Source organism: Centroberyx gerrardi, chromosome 2 (assembly GCF_048128805.1).
Source record: "Centroberyx gerrardi isolate f3 chromosome 2, fCenGer3.hap1.cur.20231027, whole genome shotgun sequence".
NCBI classification, from domain to species: Eukaryota; Metazoa; Chordata; class Actinopteri; order Beryciformes; family Berycidae; genus Centroberyx; species Centroberyx gerrardi.
In genome coordinates this window covers 34,183,202-34,202,772 of record NC_135998.1, presented here as the reverse complement: position 1 = coordinate 34,202,772, position 19,571 = coordinate 34,183,202, and the positions used below count along the sequence as shown (strand labels likewise).

At 41.0% G+C, this 19,571-nt stretch overlaps 2 protein-coding genes across 2 annotated transcripts in view; one reads left to right on the top strand and one right to left on the bottom strand.

Moving 5' to 3' along the window:
• The window catches only part of LOC139917330 (anthrax toxin receptor 2-like), a 261,176-nt gene that overhangs the window by 100,246 nt on the left and 141,359 nt on the right, over positions 1–19,571 (bottom strand). The window lies entirely within an intron of this gene.
• Positions 6,235–19,571, top strand: part of LOC139909967 (5-hydroxytryptamine receptor 4) — a 53,763-nt gene continuing 40,426 nt past the window's right edge. The window contains exons 1-5 of the mRNA XM_078288436.1: positions 6,235–6,257; positions 7,416–7,589; positions 9,436–9,636; positions 10,355–10,508; positions 14,246–14,913. Of these exons, the coding sequence (XP_078144562.1) occupies positions 6,235–6,257; positions 7,416–7,589; positions 9,436–9,636; positions 10,355–10,508; positions 14,246–14,913 (1,220 nt within the window). The remainder of the gene's footprint in view (positions 6,258–7,415; positions 7,590–9,435; positions 9,637–10,354; positions 10,509–14,245; positions 14,914–19,571) is intronic.

The following is a 19,571-nucleotide window of genomic DNA, read 5'->3' as shown; positions in this document are numbered from 1 at the left end:
AGTTTACTAGTTTAACAAGTTTACTCGCTCGCTTCATCGATCCACAGTAGGGTCCGTGACAAGCGTAGACCTCAGAGCAGGATGATATATGATATGGCTTATTGCAGGTTTAAAGAGAAGCTAAACCCCAAACCCAAATCTGTGTGCAGCCTGACATGTAATGGTGAAAAGCAGGGTGCTGGACTGGCCATCTGCTATTGGCTGGTCTTTGGTGCCAGGTGATGATGTCACAACCTGTTGTACGCTATAGAAGGTGAAGGGAGGGTCAGCGCTGTGTGTGAGAAGCGTGATCATCAGATGTGTTTGGGTTAGACAAGGAAGTGATGCGAACTGGCATCAGCCCTACAGATTTTCCGCCAAATGCTTTGGGAGTTCAACACATTAAGTTTGTTCATGGTTGTAAAACGTAGTTATATTTGTCACTAGCTGATTTCGTGTGTCTTGTTGTGCTTTTCCTAAAGTTTGTCCTAAATCATTCTGTTCTATGGTTGATTGTTGATCAGTTAGATTTAGCTAGGCTCTTTCTCTGTCCTTTGAGACATGCTGTGATATAAATAAACAATACATATAAATAAAAATAAAATAAACAAACTTGAACAGTGGTGCACTTTGCTTACACTAGCACGCTGCACAAAAACATGCCGACTTTGACCTAATCAGAGTGAAACGGTGTCAAAATAAGAAATCCCCTCTGAAAAACTCTGGTTCTTTGGCTCCTCCCACTGAGGTTTAACTCAGCCAATCAGATTATTTCTCTGAATAATCCAAGGTCTGCCTGGAGAAACTAAACTGTAGAACTAAAACTACAATCTCTTTCTCTCCCTCTCCTTGCAGTGCAAAAAAATAAAATGATGTAAACATGTCAGTTAACTCACTTTGGACTTTGAACATTACTCAGCAGTGAGGAATTCGGAGGTTTCTGAGAGTTTCTTGGCTTGTAAAGATGCACTGTGCAAGGCGGTGGAGGGGGAGGAGCTTATCTTTGCAGATGCTTTGCAGCAGGTCAGTTTTATTTATTTATGCTCTGTGCAAAAGCGTTAATATGGACTAACTGACACTTGTAACCACGCCTTTTTAATTGCACAATAAAGTGCGATATTAAAAGTGAAACTGTGCTCTCCAGAGTTCAGGGTGTCCAGGTCGGCTCCTTGTCGGACAGATGTGAAATGTACACGGTGAGCGGTGGGGGCACGCCTCCCTGGACGCTCTTCACACAGCCGGACCGCAGCAACCTGTCAGAAATATGTCTGCTCCCTCTGCAGGGCTTTCCTTTTTTTATCGGTGAAATTCAGATTGGGCAAATATTGTCTCATTCCTGGGAGTTCGCTGTGTGAGTGAGCGAGGAGCGGGTGGGTGGGTAGTGTTAAGTTTTTGTCCAGTGATGATTTGTGTATGTGTGTGTGTGTGTGTGTGTATGTGTGTGTGTGTGTGTGTGTGCGCAAGAGAGAGAGAGTGTAACGCTGATTACAGTATCCTGTATGGATCATTTGAGCTGCATAATCAGTCATTTTTCAGTGAGCTATTTGAGTATTTATTGCTTATTGAGTATTTTGTGTGTATGTGTGTGTGTGTGTGTGTGTGTGTGTGTGTGTGTGTGTATGTGTGTGTGTGTGAAAGTGAGAGAAAAAGACAGAGAGATAAGAGACAAGGAATGCAATGCTGAACACAATCCAACCTGTGGAGCATTTTTATCTTAATTATTCTTTCAGCGACTTGACATTTGGTTTTATTTTCACTGTGTGTGTGTGTGTGTGTGTGTGTGTGTGTGTGCGTGTGTGTGTATATCTGTTCTTCTGTCCTCATATGTTCAGAAGAAATGACAGTGTGTTACCGGCCCTTATAAGTCCAGAAGTTATCTCCTCTCTTCAGCCAAACACAATAAGGCTGTAATCTGTCTGAGCCTGCTATCTCTCTGCTCTCTTCTCACCAAATCTGCTTCCAACGCTTCTTATCGCCTCTATTTTGATTTAGATTACAGTCCTATATTTTCATCACTTTCGATGTTAAGTTAAGGGGTAAAGTAAGTTCAGGGGGAAAACCTCCCTCGTATTTTCACAGCCCAACGCTGACAGGAGTGCAGCGTAAATGTTACGTTATTAATCATGTTGCATTAGTCTAAGATATGTGGAGGAAACAAAGCTTAAAAGTAATAACAATAATAAATTATAATACTTTTTTTATTTGTATAGCACCTTTGAAGCATGAAGCACCTTTAAAGTGTTCTGCAGAAATGGTAAAAACAGGAATATAAAATGTAAAAACAGATAAAATACAAAAAAACGGTTGTAAAAACTGAAATATAACATGTAAAAACAGGGATAAAATACAAAAACACAGTTGTAAATACTGAAATATAAAATGCAAAAATTGCTAAAATACAAAAACACAACTGTAAAAATTGGACAGAGCACTAACATGTAAAGAGCATCGGCATCAATCATTAGGGAAAATAATCTTATATAAAAATGGGTTTTAAGACGAGATTTAAAAACAGGGACTGAATCAGCAGACCTAAAACTATGTGGAAGGTTCCAGATCACAGCAAAACATCGATCACCTCTAGATTTTAACCTGCTTTTAAGCTTAAAAGCCGTGCAGTCAAGTGGTAATTCTCCGTGACACACACACAGTGACAGGCAGTAAAGGGCGATCCGTCCTGAGGAAGTGGGTGTTGTTGACGGGGCTCGCCGGCCGTGAGAGTCTCTCAGGTGATGATGTTGACCCTGCAGCGCAATAACGCCAGACAGCTGTCATAAAAAAGGCAGAGACGCAGCAGATGTTGTAATAGGTGCTTAAGACTGATAAGGCGTCTACAGCTGCTGCGACAGGAAGGCCGCGTCGCGTCCCTGGAGAGTCGCTGCTAATTTACTGTGCTATTACTTACTGCGAAGAAGGGGGACGAAACCCTAAACGTATTTTTTTTTTCAGCTGGTAATCAATGTTCAGGGCAGTTTTATGATGAAACACATCCGTCGTTGGTGTAATCTTGACAATACAGCGCATAATGTTGTCTTCCTGGATTTTAATGTGCAAGTCTCGGCATTATGACGCCAACAGGCCTTTTTCACAAACATGGCTGACGCACTTCCGTTTTGTTTTAGTAGGGTAGAGATTGGTTCTCACCATTGCCAGCCAGTGTTTAAGGTCCCATATTCTCCACTCAGTGTTTTATTTTGTGTCTTGAGGTCCATTCAAAGCTGTGTGTGTGGTGTCATGAACCAAAAACACTCTCAATCCATTTCTCCACGTTCATTTTCCAGCATCTCTCTGAGCCTTACCAAGAACAGGCTGTTTCTGTCGCCGTGTCTTTAAGGCTCATTAATATTAACGACCCCTCTGTTCCGATTGGCTAACCGTTTCAAGAGTGAAACGTGAGACGGCGCGGCCCGGCGGCTACAGGTAGGGAAAACTCTCCGGTAATAAACAACGACAACCGCTCGACCGCTTTGAAAAAAACACTTTGTTAGTCTATTATTTCTTACAAAAATGATAATGAGCGAACCTTTGTGACGCCACAAAGTGACGGAAGTCCAAACGGCTCGTTTAGAGGCTCGCTTTTCTAATATGGATTGTGTGGATTTAGTTGGCGACCGTGCGTTTTGATACTTTCACCATGTTTAGATAGACCATCCAACTCCTTTATCATCACAGAGGCAAGGGGAGTCCTGTTTTACACCATATGGACCTTTAAGAAGCCAACTTTCTGTCACATCATTTATTTTGTATCTGTTGTCACTGACATCTTTCTGTTTTTGTTGTCAGACGACTCTAATCGAGGGTCACAAAATGCTAACTGGCTAACGCTAATTTCTGTGCTGTTAGCATTTTGTGACCCTCGATCAAATCACTTTTTTTAAAGTGTTGCCGTCTTCTGACAACAGAAACAGAAAGATATGTCAGTGACAACACCTGTATTGTGTTATAAGCTACACTGTAACACAGAATAAGTGATCACAGACAGAGTTGCAAGAGACAGAAAGTTGGCTTTTTAACGCTGCTGGCAATGGTGAGAACCAATCTATAACCTGAGGAAGAGCGTCAGCCATGTTGGTGATAAAGGTCAACTTGCGGTGGAAAAAATATTCTCTAGATGATGATGTGTTACTGGGTTTTCCACATTTGTCCATCATCAAGTTATCAACCCTAACTCCAAAGTGTTTAGGGGGCGTGACTCCAAACTGTCATCTACTCTCCCCGCTCCCCTCCTTCACCACCCAGTCACCACCCACAACTTCGTATTTTTCAAAATTGGGGAGTGGGTGGAGACAGGTGTTTTCCGTCTGTTTCATCCCCCCTTTAAAGCATACCTCACCCTATTTTCCATTCATTTTCCATCATACCGATCCATTCTGACCAAAAAATCATCAACTGTTTCACTATGGAGCTACTTGTGTCGTCTTTCCTTGCCCTGATTCATTCCAAGAAATGAACATTGCAAAAAGGAAAGAAATGATTATTGATTTTAAAAGAACAGCTACTAACTTCTAACAGTCAGATCTTCACAGGGAACCAGCTGACATTATCTGTACTTATATACACCACCAGCCAAAAGCCATTTTGATCTAAAGGCTTCTGCTTAAATGCATGAAATTAGTTTCTTAGACAAATATAAATAGTGAAGTTGATCCTATGTATGCATTTCTTTCCAAAGCCTTTGCCTTTCCATCAAGGCAAAGAATCTAAAATATAAGATAGTTTTGATTTGTTTAACACTTTTTAGGTCGCTGCATAATTCCATTTGTGTTATTTCATAGTTTTGATGTCTTTACTGTTATTCTAAACAAAAATGTGTGTGTCCAAAGTAACTTTTGACAGGTATTGTATTTATATATACATATCTCAGGACAGTCTTTGATGACAAGCTCACATTTAACCTACAGAAAAGAAAAGCCAACAAAAACTGCACTGCATTAACTCCTTTGGCAAACAGGTCTTTTAAGCAACATCACACTTGAGGTTGTGCTGTTATATTGTACATCAAACACGGCTGTGATTCAGTCGTAGGCATGAGGCAATACTATAGACAAAGATGTAAATATGTTTTTATTCAACAGTTCTATAAACAAAGCTATTTATCAAGTAATTAGAGACTACAGATGATGATTTTTGTCTTTTATTCGTCTCCGCCAACAGGATTCCACTGCCAAGCAACACATAAACTGTTTATATTAGAGCAGCTGTCAAGCGGAGTGATACATACAGTAAAACGTCCCAGTGCTGTTCGACTGTATATCAGCACTCATGCCTCCTGTCCAATCAGATTACTCGACCGGAACTAACTGTTGTATAAAATAACTTTTTACAGTGTTTTTATTGAGAGGATGGTTTGCAGATGGTTTGATAGTTGTAGTTGTAGTGTGAGCACAGACGTTCTGTTTACTGAGAACGATTTAGATCTTTTTATAGTGATATTTATCTTTACAGTCCTCGTTCGTTGTTGTCAGTTCACCTGGTTCAATAAGGGCAGCAGAGCATCATGGTCACAGAGAGAGAGAGAGAGAGAGAGAGAGAGACCGCCTTCAACTGTCACCTGCCTGCTGAGGTGTCTTTGAGCAACACACTGAATCCCTACCAGCTGCTCTGTGTCTGACCCCTGACCTCTGACCTCTGACCTCCCTGGGGAGGGGAAAGAGAAAGAGAATTTGTGGGGATCAATAAAGTAATAATAATAACTTTATTTTTATAGCACCATTCATATGTAGAATGCAACTCAAAGTGCTTTACATAAAATAAATGGATTAAAACAATTACAAGCAACATTTTCTAACAAAATAAAAAAATACAAGCAAAGTATCAGCATCAGCAGTATCATATTATTACTGTATTACAAATACAAACTAATGGACAGATGGCTGCTGCCTTTTGTAGCCTATCTGAGTTATAAATATCACATTTTTTCAAGTCATGAATATTCTAGTTAGTTATTTAGGATACAAATATCAAATTTTTCGCCTCCTAAAACCGGTCACAAGCTGGACAAACAACACAAAATCCAGCACATGTCCACAAACACAAGCTGGCTTTTATTTTGGGAAAACGCAGACCACCCCTGTTACATCATGATTTTGAGTTTCTCTCTCTCTCTCTCTCTCTCTCTCTCTCTCTCTCTCTCTCTCTCTCTCTGTGTGTGTGTGTGTGTGTGTGTGTGTGTGTGTGTGTGTGTGTGTGTGAACAGGGCCAGAGCGTGGGGTGATGAGGACTCTCCTCTGCTGACCTCCATGCAGACGACCAGTGATGGCCACAGCATCCCCTCTGCAGTGAGTCTCCTTCAGCCTCATCTGAACACTCATCATAAGGTGTTAACTAACATGTTTACTGCGCGTTAATTACTTGTTAATCACGGCATCATTGCTATCTTCACAGTAAGTCTAAATTTAATCTTAGCCTTGACATAAACCTTGTAACTAGACTTGTACCAATTAAATCACTAATTACTACAAATGGCTAATTAAGAGCTAATTGCTAATTAATTAAGCTGAGATGACCTCCGGATAAATTGAGCCAGTCACACACACACACACACACACACACAGTATGTGCAAGTGTATGTGATTGTGTGAGTATTTCATATGTGTGTGAATAGCATTACATTACATTACGTCATTTAGCAGACGCTTTTGTCCAAAGCGACTTACAATAAGTGCATTAGTGCAACAGTAGTGAAACCAACTGTATATCACATCAGCTAAGCCTTTATAGGAATAAGTAGCATTTGTTGAATTATGTCCTTCACGGCCTCCTGTAGTTTTACGTCAGTGTGTTCAGTAGTTAGTGCCACAGTGCTTTAGAGAGCATGAAGCTAGCATGTGCTATCGTCTAAACATACACAGGATGTTAAATCATTATAGCATGCGAGGTAATAAACTAGATAAATATTGACGGATCTGTAGCTGCTAATCTTCATTGAGGTCATCGGCTAAAATGATGGCATATTCCTTTAAAGATGCTCTGCGCACAGTTTTCTCATTACAAAAAAGTAGCACCAAACATTACCATCATACTTTCAGTTCATCTTAAAGGAAAAATCCACCCTCAAACTCAGTAACACATGCTACATTTGTTTCACATGTGAAACAAATATTGACATATCTAATGGCAGGTGAAAATGTGAAGAAAAAAAAGATCATGTGGTAAAAACACTTCATCTACAAATTGAAATGTTTACATTTGAAGTAAAAACTGTCACGTGACGTCAGAATACAACATGAGAGAAACTGTTTTCACATGTGAAAATCAACATGCGTCCAGAAAGCACATGTAAGTGGGTTTTTGTAAAAGGGAATTGCCTCACCCAGTAGTCTAAAAATAACTGGAAACTGCATATTTGTTCCCAGTGGCGATCACAGCAGTGCACAAGTCAAATATAACGAGACTTGAGTTGCAGCATGTTGACCTGCAGCGTTGTGTGTGTGCAGTTTGTTGGATGACGTATTAAACACAGAGCAGCAGCAGCAGCAGCAGCAGCAGCAGCAGGTCCTGAGCTCCCTGGAGAAGATCGTCCTCACCATCTTCCTCTCCATCATCATCATCATGACGGTGTTCGGCAACCTGCTGGTCATGGTGGCGCTCTGCAAGGACAGACATCTGCGGTGAGCTCGCTGTCTTCTTCACCGCCGGAAGGATTAGCGGCGGTCCAGAGGGGCTTAAAGTCTCAGGGAAACGATCAGTTTGAGAGCGTCTTGCTTCCTGAGTGTCAGGAAGAGAAAAGCAGTTTTATTCGATGCGAGGGGCGGAGGGGTCGGACTGCTCAAAAATCTGTGGTGTTTTATTGGTTGGAATTTATATTTACGCCTACTGGTGCAGGATGAGGTCACCGTTAAAGATACTCTGTTTTCCAGAAATGTATTGTTATATATATGTGTATATTATGGCATGTAAAATTAGCTAACAAGGTGAAAAAGCTATAGTTTTTAAGTTTGTAGGTTAGCTAACTTGCACTTCGGTTCTTTGGCCCCACCCACTGAGGTTTAACTCAACCAATCAGATTTTGTCTGCCTCTGAGAAATGTTTGGATAAATAAAACTCCAATCTACAAAAAGAGCTATCCAGCATTTACAAAAGTTTACAACAAAATGATTTATTGCACCAAATCACTTATCACGTATTTCTGAATGAAACAGAAAGTTAGGGTGGGGAGCGTCAGTGGGAGGGGCTTATTTTGAATATTAATGAGATATGGAGGAAGTGGTTGTGGAGGAATATTCTCCGCCTCCGTCGCCCGTCTGGGAAAAGAGCTTCAGGTGAATTATCTTCTAACTGTGAACTTGAGGTAACAAAATGTGATCTGTGAAAAGTTTTCAAGTGCGTTGATAGTTTTCATTTAGCCTTGTGTTCAAAATTGTATTTTTCCATCAAACAAGTGGAAAAAAATGTAGATAATGTTACTTGGTTTTCAAAGTAGTTTCACTCATAAATAATTTTTTTAAAGTAAACAACTTTATTTATAAACAGAAAGCACTTCACCAGGTTAAAAAAAAAGATATAAAACAACAGTAAACAATCTAAACAAAGGCGACCAAACAGATTTGGAAAAGCAGATAAAACACAAAACACATAAAACACATCAGTCACACTGAAACACCATAAAATATAAAATAATACTTTGAAATATTTTGAAACAAAACTTATCATTCCACTTGTTTGAAGATAGTGTCTTCTCTTCTCTCTTTTCTTTTCTTCTCTCCTCTTCTCTTCTCTTGTCTTCTCTTCTCTTTTCTTCTTTACTCTCTTCTCTCTTCTCATCTTTCCTCTTCTCTTCTTCTCTTTTCTTCTCTACTCTCTTCTTCTCTTCTCTCCTCTTCTTTTATTTTCTTCTCTCTTTTCTTATCTTCTCTCCTCTGTCCTTTCCTCTCCTCCTCTCTCTCATCATCTTCTCTCCTCTCCTCTCCTCTTCTCTCTTCTTCTCATTTTTCCTCTTCTCTTCTCTTCTCTTCTCCTCTCTCTTCTCTCCTCTCTTCTTCTCATCTTTCCTCTTCTCTTCTTTTCTTCTCTACTCTTCTTCTCTTCTCTCCTCTTTTCTTTTATTTTCTTCTCTCTTTTCTTATCTTCTCTCCTCTGTCCTCTCCTCTCCTCCTCTCTCCCATCCTCTTCTCTCCTCTCCTCTCCTCTTCTCTCCTCTTCTCTCTTCTTCTCATCTTTCCTCTTCTCTTCTTCTCTTTTCTTCTCTACTCTCTTCTTCTCCTCTCTTTTCTTCTTTACTCTTCTCTCTTCTTCTCATCTTTCCTCTTCTCTTCTTCTCTTTTCTTCTCTACTCTCTTCTTTCCTCTTCTCTTCTCTCCTCTTCTCTCTTCTCATCTTTCCTCTTCTCTTCTTCTCTTTTCTTCTCTACTCCTCTTCTCTCCTCTTTTCTTTTATTTTCTTCTCTTTTCTTATCTTCTCTCCTCTCTCCTCTCCTCTCCTCCTCTCTCTCATCCTCTTCTCTCCTCCTTCCCGCAGGAAGAAGAAGACAAACTACTTCATCGTGTCCCTGGCGTTCGCCGACCTGCTGGTGGCGTTGGTTGTGATGCCGTTCGCGGCGATCGAGCTGACGACCGGTCAGTGGCGTTACGGAGAGATCTTCTGCCTCGTCCGCACGTCTCTGGACGTCCTGCTGACGACCGCGTCCATCCTGCACCTCTGCTGCATCGCACTGGACAGGTGTGTGTGTGTCTGTGTGTGTGTGTGTGTGTGTGTGTGTGTGTGTGTGTGTGTGTATCTCTCCTTCTGAGACCGATTTGATGCACATTTTGATACAGAATCAATGATTCAATACACCTAAGATACATTTTAAGCAGCCAACAATTCAATACAATATAATGCAATACGATACGATCAATATAGTGCAAACAGTTCCATTTTATTAAAAACTTTATTTTTGTAGCATCATTCATACGGAGAATGCAGCTCAAAGTGCTTTACATAAAATAAATGGATTAAAACAATTACAAGCAAAAGCAAAATTTTCAGAACAGAAGAAGCAAAAAGCAAGACGGAATTTTTCTAGTAAAATGACATTAAAAAAGAAAGAGAGAAAGATAAAAATAGGTAAGTAAGGATGATAATAAAACATAGAAATATTATTTTTTCTTACATTCGATCCGTGATATGGGGTTCAGGATTCAATAAAACCATGATACAATGTAATCAATAAAAGTTCAAAGACAGCAAAGTCTGACTGTGCAGAATTCTGTTTATTTCAAATCTTTCTAGCGATGCCATTGGCTGCTAGAATGTAAACAACAATTTAAAAATGTCAGGTATTTTGGGGGAACTACATTATAAGCTTCTTGTAGTCGGCTCTCTAGGAAAACAACACTGCAAAGGTCACTATAATATGTGTGTGTGTGTGTGTGTGTGTGTGTGTGTGTTATTCCAGGTACTATGCCATCTGCTGCCAGCCTCTGGTCTACAGACACAAGATGACCCCGGTCAGAGTGGCGGTGATGCTGGGAGGCTGCTGGCTCATCCCCTCCTTCATCTCCTTCCTACCCATCATGCAAAGCTGGAACGCCATCGGCATCGAGGACATAGTGAGTCTCCAGTAGCTAGGATCAGAAAACAAGGAGGGGACAGAGAGAGAGGTGACACAGTGACGGACTGTTCTGAACAAATGAGACCAGTCAGACCAGCTGATATGAACAATTATATAAGGGGTGGCAATAATAAAAATGATAATAAATTAAAATAAACTAAAATAGTCTACAAAGCGCTTTACAGAGCAAAACATCACAACACATAAGTCAGGACAATTACAGTCAATAATAAATTAGTCAAAAATAAGTAAGAACACAGAATTATCTTATAAACAGGTTAGTGGAGAAACATTTTATTAGCGTCATCGAGTGTCGTCACTAACTTTAATTTGATTTTTATGTCTCCGTGGCCGGAGGCATTATGTTTTCTGGTTGTCCGTCCCATTCTCGTGAACGCGATATCTCAGGAACGCCTGGAGGGAATTTCTTCAAATTTGGCACAAACGTCCACTTGGACTCAAGGATGAACTGATTATCTGAACTGATTTTGGTGGTCAAAGGTCAAGGTCACTGTGACCTCACAAAAGTCGTTTTTGGCCATAACTCAAGAATTCATACGCTAATTATGACAAAATTTCACACAAATGTCTAATAGGATAAAATGATGAAGTGATGACATTTTATATCCAAAAGTTCAAAGGTCAACTTCACTGTGACATCATAATGTTTTGCTTACCACTGTAGCTGAGAAAACGATCTTGGGTCATTCTACAAAAACGGTGGAAGTGCTGTCACTTACTTCTGCAGACACCAAAATCCTTTAAGTTGACCTAATAATCACATGAATTATATATGTTCAATAAATAAAGACTGTGCTTGCAATGATAAAGCAAAGTTTATTGGCGGAGGCATACAACCGCGAGGCGGTTATTTCTAGTTTAGTAACTTTATTACTTTCCTCAGTCTTTGTCCTGCAGCCTACACTTCTGTTCTTTGTTCTGTGACGTCTCAATTTCCCCTCGAGGATCGATAAAGTTCACAAAGTCAAAGTAAAGACTGAGCAGATAATCCTTTTATGCTTTGATGTCAGATTTTCTGAACTATGAGACATACCAGCCGCTGACAGTACTTTTTTATTGACTATTTTATTCAATTACCTTGTTCAACAGCACAACAACTACTACAGGGGTCGTTTAGGGTAGCCAAGCTATTATAATAAATAGTATTTTCTTATTTGCTGTGGTATTTTTTAGACCGCTGCTTTATAATTTGTGATGATGTGAACAGTGTTTCATGTGTTCAGTGCAGGAGACTCAGAAAGTTGGAAAGCTTAACACTGCTGTAATGCCAAGTGAAGGCTTTCTCATGGTAAGCTTTCCATATCTGCAGTGAAATGTAGTGAAATTACTTAAAGTTCTAGTTCACGTTCTATTTATCTTAAGTGCATTATCACAAGTCCCAACACACTTTACAAAAGAGAATTTTAAAAGAACAGTAAAAACAGCTCAAATCACATATAATATAATATCAGATAGTACAAAACAAGGGGAGAAAGAGAAATGTAAAAGAACAGTTTAAGACAAAGGAAATAAAACAGTACATAAGGAAGAAGATGTTGGACCAGACTATTTAGGTCACACTATAGAATTTAGAGAATAAGTGTGTTTTAAGTTTTGCCTTGAAAACAGAAATGGAGCTTAAAGGGGTTTTAAGTGATCTCTAACCTTTATCCGGCTCTATTGGCAAACTGGAGAAATTGCAGTATCATCGCACACACACACACACACACACACACACAGTGATCGTGCCTCCTCACACAGTGTGTTTTTCATGTTGTCTGTTCATGGCTAGCGAACCTTTGACTTTAAACCTGCCTGCAGAATACATTTTACAATTCAAAATGTCTTATTATGGTGCGTCAACCCAAACTACACAAATGAAAATGTTTTGTGCTGTACATGTCAAGCAGGAGCAGTGGAGCGAATAGTTCCTGTGCCTCCCTCAGAGGCCTTGAAAGAGAGATGTTTTTCAGCCGGGGTAAATACAAAGCCGTCCAAGCTAATACTCCCCAATGTTTCCAATAACATTTCCAATCCCTTGAACAGTGACACGGTAATGCAGTGATCACAAAATAATTTCAGTCTCTGTGGAGGCTCTCTAGCTGCGAGCGACGGCAGCGGTTCAAGAAGCATTTTCTGTTGGTTCGGAAATGTTTTTGGCGTATCAGAGCCGCCTCGAAATGAGCTGCAGGACTCCCAGAGGGAGACGGGACAGACGCTTTTATCCAGCGAGATTTAATGAAATACACGGCTCTCTTCTGTCTCTTTCACTCAAGTAGCGTTCACTGTTCCAACAACAATCTGTCTTTTTTTAAAAAAAGGCTGACTGGGTGATCTGATTGTAGTTTTTTGTAGTTTACATGGCACAGAAAAATTGCATATAGGACTTGAAAGTATATTTAAACATTTACATCTCGGCACTTTAAGCAATAAAAAGCACTATTTTTTTTATTTCAAAGGGGGTTAACTCATCAATTGTTCATTGTTCAATTCATTATCCATTGACTATTGAAGTTTTTTTGTATGATGTATGTCTGCCTCTAATCTCTCCCAAATTGGAGAGAAGCACGTTATTTTAACAGCGAATTTCTACTGCGCTGTTCCTCTGTCCCAAAAAGGAATTGTTTGAAATCTACATTTCTTCTCTCTTCAACTGACACAAGCCACGAGGAATGCTTTAATGACTGTGACACAAGTTTAGGTTTCAAGTTTCAAGTTTCAAGTTTATTTGTCATTTACATAAGAATGCATTGGAGTTCTTGATCGCCAGCCTCATGTCATTCAGGCAAAACAACCACATAAGAAACAGGATAGAAAGAACAAGGACACATGAGAAACAAGACACACACACACACGATTAAACATATAAAACTTATTCACCAGCACATGCATTGTCGGCAAAGTGCAGTAGTCGGTAGGTATATGATACGTCAGTTTGGTTCATCTTTATAATGTGTGCTGTCTGCTGCGTTTTCATGAGAGAAAGAGAGAGAGACTGCGGTCCTGCAGTCTGGAACAGAGCTTCGAAATTGAAGGAGCTTCTGCACTCACTGCCTCGGGACAGTAGTACTCATGCACTTAATACATTAAAGGGGCAGAAAGTAAGGCTTTTACCGCCCTGTAGCTCAAAATGCAAGGGGTTGATACGGTTGTTGATCGATACCAGTGACTGCTGAGATTTCTGACTTTAAAAACTCTTTAAAAACGAACAACCGGCGCAGCTACGAAGGCTAAACATGCTCATTCTCAAAGAAAAGTAAATGACAAAACAGTTTTATTATTCCAGTATTTAGCATGGTGACTTACTCCTCTCTTTTGTGAAAATGTGACTTAATTGAGACTTTTCAATGTTGGTATAATTCCTACCGGTCGCCAATGGAGTCGATAGAAGTCGTAGATTACTTAAAGAGTAAATCAGCACTAAATCACATGGGGCAGAAAATCATCGTTGCACTGCTCTCTCTGGGTTGAAACTTTAAAGCATGCTGCAGTTCTGGCCACGCCCCAATCAGTGATGTCACAGCAGGTGTTTGGCATCATCTGTCAAAGCCGAAATACCTGCTTTGACATCACTGATTGGGGCGTGGCCAGAAGTGCAACTTGCTTTAAAGTTTCAACCCATAGAGAGCAGTGCAACAACGATTCAAGTTTCAAGTGATTTAGTGTTGGTTTACTCTTTAATCCTGTTTCAGTGGTTTCAGTCTTTGTCATTGTTGTGTCTCCTGTCTGTCCCAGATTGAAGAGCGGCAGGCGGCGGCAGGCGGCTCCAACGACACCAGCTGTGTGTTCCTGGTGAACCGGCCGTACGCCCTGATCTGCTCCGCCGTGGCCTTCTACGTCCCGCTGGCCCTCATGGTCCTGGCCTACCAGCGCATCTACGTCACCGCCATGACCCACGCGCGGCAGATCGAGACGCTGCAGCGCGCCGGCTCCGCCCCCGTCTCCGGTGCCGCTCCGGTCGCCGCCGCGGCGAGGTCCTCGACGGCCTCGGACCAGTCGGAGCACTACCGCCTCAGGCCGGCGACGGGCTCCTCCTCCTCGGAGCCGGCTCCCATAGCGACCAGCCGCATGCGCGTGGAGACCAAGGCGGCGAAGACGCTGGCGGTCATTATGGGGTGTTTCTGCCTGTGCTGGGCGCCGTTCTTCATCACGAACGTGGTGGACCCCTTCATCCACTACTCCGTGCCCTGGCAGCTGTGGACGGCCTGGCTGTGGCTCGGCTACATTAACTCAGGACTCAACCCCTTCCTGTACGCCTTCCTGAACCGGGCGTTTCGGAGGGCGTTTCTGGTCATACTGTGCTGTGGGGACGAGAGGTACGTACGGCAGGGGAGCTACTCTCATGGACACACCCACAGAGCGTGCTCAGCTGCGTCGGTCAACGGGACCTCTATGGCGCTGAGGTAAATGGGCCGCGGGTCTGGTGTGTGTAGTACGGTGGCCGCTTTAGGACATCCTCAGCTGCCTTTGTCGTTCGTAGATGTACTTTGTCAGATTTAGATGGACTTGAGTCAGGTTTAGCTGTCTTTTGTCAGATTTAGATGGACTTGAGTCAGGTTTAGCTGTCTTTTGTCAGATTTAGATGGACTGGTATTAGGTTTAGCTGTACTTTGTCAAACTTAGATGTACTTTGTCAGATTTAGATGGACTTGAGTCAGGTTTAACTGTCTTTTGTCAAACTTAGATGGACTTGAGTCAGGTTTAACTGTCTTTTGTCAAACTTAGATAGACTTGCATCAGGTTTAGCTGTCTTTTGGCAGATTTAGATGGACTTGAGTCAGGTTTAGCTGTCTTTTGGCAGATTTAGATGGACTTGAGTCAGGTTTAGCTGTCTTCTGTCAGATTTAGATGGACTTGAGTCAGGTTTAGCTGTCTTCTGTCAGATTTAGATGGACTTGAGTCAGGTTTAGCTGTCTTCTGTCAGATTTAGATGGACTGGCATCAGGTTTAGCTGTACTTTGTCAAACTTAGATGGAGTTTGTCAAACTTAAATGGACTTGAGTCGGGTTTAGCTGTCATTTGTCAGACTTAGATGGACTTGAGTCAGGTTTAGCTGTCTTCTGTCAGATTTAGATGGACTGGCATCAGGTTTAGCTGTACTTTGTCAAACTTAGATGGAGTTTGTCAAACTTAAATGGACTTGAGTCGGGTTTAGCTGTCATTTGTCAGACTTAGATGGACTTGAGTCAGGTTTAACTGTCTTTTGTCAGATTTAGATGGACTGGCATCAGGTTTAGCTGTACTTTGTCAAACTTAGGTGTACTTTGTCAGATTTAGATGGACTTGAGTCAGGTTTAGCTGTCTTCTGTCAGATTTAGATGGACTTGAGTCAGGTTTAGCTGTCTTCTGTCAGACTTAGATGGACTTGAGTCAGGTTTAGCTGTCTTCTGTCAGATTTAGATGGACTTGAGTCAGGTTTAGCTGTCTTCTGTCAGACTTAGATGGACTTGAGTCAGGTTTAGCTGTCTTTTGTCAGGTTTCGTCAGGTTTAGCTGTACAAAAGTACAGCTAAACCTGACTCAAGTCGATCTAGGTCCGTCAAAGTCCATCTACGAATGACAAAGGCGGTTGTGGATGTCCTAAAAAGGCCACCGTATGTGTGGAAGAAGGAAGAAGAAAAGGCAGTGCATGTGCGAGTGTGTGGGGGTGTAAATAATGAAATGTGTGTGTATGTGTAGGTGTGTGTGTGAGTGTGAGAGAGAGGCTGTGTGTGTCTGAGTGTGTGTGTTACTCTCTGGTGTCCTGCTGTCCTCTCTATTAAGAGTCCATCAGGGAGGAGATTGGTCATCAGGGGTTTCAGGCAGGAAACCAGGTTAATTCCTCTCTCCCTGCAGAGAGAGACGGATTTACATCACCGTCCTAACTGCAGCTGTGTCGACTGAATACGTCGGGTCACGACAAAGTCTGTTTTCTCTTCATTTGTTTCTATTTGTTGTGTCTCACAGTGAAGTCGGGTGAAGGACTATGGATCGATCTCCTTCCGTTCGTTCGTTTGACACCACTGATCAATGCATTCCTTCGTTCTGGCATTTTCTGGCTCAAGAGGGGCGCTACATCAATCATTTGTTCATTTGTCCATGTGTCTTACGCAATTTCTTAGACACCACTGGTCATGTTCACTGTTGCCTTTGTGTTTTTCATTTCATTTTATTTATTTGAATTTATGTTATTTTTAAGCAAAGATGCAAATAAATGTAATATGTTACTATGGAAATAGTGCTGATGATAAATTCTGAGTCCAGTGACAAAAGTGTCATTATAGAAACTGATCTGCGATTCGAGGACTCAGTCTGCAGATTGTAGACTGGTGGCACATCAGAAGCAGCAGGGAGGGGAAATATCTTGGATTGGTGCTATCAATACCTATATTTGACCGAAGTAATCAAATTTATTTAATCAATGTGTGATGTGCCAATGGTTAAATAATAGATTATGAACATGCTGTGCATTCTGGCTGTCATGGAACAATTTACCGGGAAAATAAAATTGAGACTTGGACTTGTGAGCGAGAGCAAGAGATTTGGCTCGTATAAATTGACTTTAATATAAAACCAGTTGAATCAGTCAGCTGAGTATCATGTAGTCGTTCTGTGGGTTTGAGGCCGGCTCATGATCTGTGTCACATGCTGTTCCTTCTCTCTCATCTCCCAGCAGGAAAGCTGCTCTAAAAATATGATTAAAAGACAAAACCCAGAATGTATTCAGTCTAGATGTTGGGTACATTATAGGACGTTCTCAAAAAGGAAAAAGAACATGCCAGCCTCGCAAATGAGGTGCTCGGCCTTTGCCTGGTTAAATAAAGTTTGAATTGAATTGAGCCCATCGCAGCTCACTATACAGGTTTGCTTTCCTCATGACAGTTGTATGACTGACTTCTGATGAGTCAGATGGGCTGCCTTCTTTACCAATACCAATAAAAAATTGGATCCAAACAGTCTTGCTTTGCTGTACTTTTTGACAACGGTATTGTCAAAATTCTTACTTCAAGAAATAATTTATTTTGTGCCATTTTTGCCACAATGGAATCAACAACCCATGAAATAATTAGAGAAGTTTTGGCGTCTCTTACTACCAGAGTCGCTCCTGTCACTTCCTTCTCACACAAACCAGCTAAAGCTTCAGTTGCACTGTCCCGCCCTGAATGCGTTCCTATTGGCCGGTCAGACAGTTGTTTTCAATCCAGAGTGTATTCCTATTGGCTGAGGTTGTCAACGAAGCCTATCAGATTATCTGTGGCATCTCTCTTGACCGGAACTAACAACAAACATCGTTGAGGGTTCATTCACATTTGATGACAGGATATTTTCTTGGCGAGGCTGATTGCATCGCTTAAAGGAAAAAAGTGGCGAAGACAGAATCGGACATTTCAAAAAGACATGAGGACACAAACCCTGCATCCCCGGTGTAAATGACGCCTGTGCATACTGCAATGATGGATTGGGGTTTTTCATGAAGACATCATCATCTTGGAATGTTGTATTTTCTTCATTTAGGGTGTGGGGGAAAGGCAAAGAGCTCCCAAAGAGGCAAAATACTAGCAAAATAGAGGGGAACCACTTCTAATACAAAAATAACTCTATTTATTCAAGCTAATAGCCTAGTTGCAAAGAAAAATGTGTACACGGGCCATGGAGCAGTAAATACGGCTATACAATACATGCACACTCAGGCAGCGATTATAGTAAGACGTATTTACTCTTCCTTGCCCTATGTACACATCTTTGCAACCGTTAGCTTGAATAAATGCTGTTCTTTTTGCATCAGAAGTGGTTCCCCTGTTGTTAATTTTCTTTATTTAGTCAGGGAAACACAGAAAGGGTCACAGACAGAGAGAGATAGGGAAAAGTGCCACAGCTATGAATCAGTCTTGGCCCACACAGAGGAATCCTCGCATGGTCCTGAAAGTCAGTATAATCAAACAGACTGCAACATACAAAGTCCTCATTCTGTAAATGAGAGTCTGTATAAAGTGTTGGATCAAATTCCATCTTCATTTAGGTAACATAGCCTACTTGTTTGTTAGCTAATATAAATATAGCTAATATAAATCCAGTTTTAAATCTGATTATTGGTCTGTCCAAGAGTCAATTCATCAATACGGATAAACCTAATTTGCTACTAGCAGACTAGAGTTTTATTTCTACAAACATTTCTCAGAGTCAGAGCTGCTCTGGAGGCAGAAATAATCTGATTGGTTGAGACTGAAGCTCAGTGAAAAAGACAAGAGGTAAGAGAGGAGGAAGCTAATATTATGAAGCCTAGCTCTCTGCTGCTAACTGAAAAATACAATCTATCCATACTAAGTTATCTAGTTAGCTAGCTGACCTTCAAGTTCAAACTAGCCTAGTTAGCTAGCTGCTGACCTTCAACATCCTTAATGAAAAAGAAGTCATTGGCATTTATATTTTTCATTCATATTTTGTCCTGAGTTCCTATAGCTCTGTTCAACTGAATTGTTTCAGACTGAATGCTATATGTCTTGATTTTTGGTGTGTTCACCCATAGTGCTGTTTGCTATGAATATCATTTTTACAAAGGTGAATCAAATGAACCGGTCTCCAATTGATTCACGACTGTCAAACAGCCCAAAAGAATCGACTTAGTTAAAAGAATCAGTCTCCCAGCCACTAGTTTGGTGCTCAGTGGAACCATATGTAGTAAAACAAATAGTACATATAGTAAAACAAGCTTATCATACACAGATGAAGAAGACATACATAACGTTATCATTCTCACCAAATGATCAGACATTTTTTCAGAATTTAAAATGGTCCATGTAGAGTGAAATATTCTGATTTCTACTGTAACTACTGATATTTTACTTTATTAAAAGACAAAATCGATATTTTTTCCCCCAACATTAACAGTCACTCTGCTGCCAATGGAACCGTCTGTCCACAAGGGGGCGATGCGTTGTCGCTCCCTCACAGTTATTATCCCCGTTTTTTTTTAATCTGTTTTTGTGCCTCTGTCTTCTGTACAGCCTGTTAGCTCGTTAAACATGCTCTATTAATAAACTGGACTTGACTATAATTATCTCTCATCGTGTTATAACGGGGAT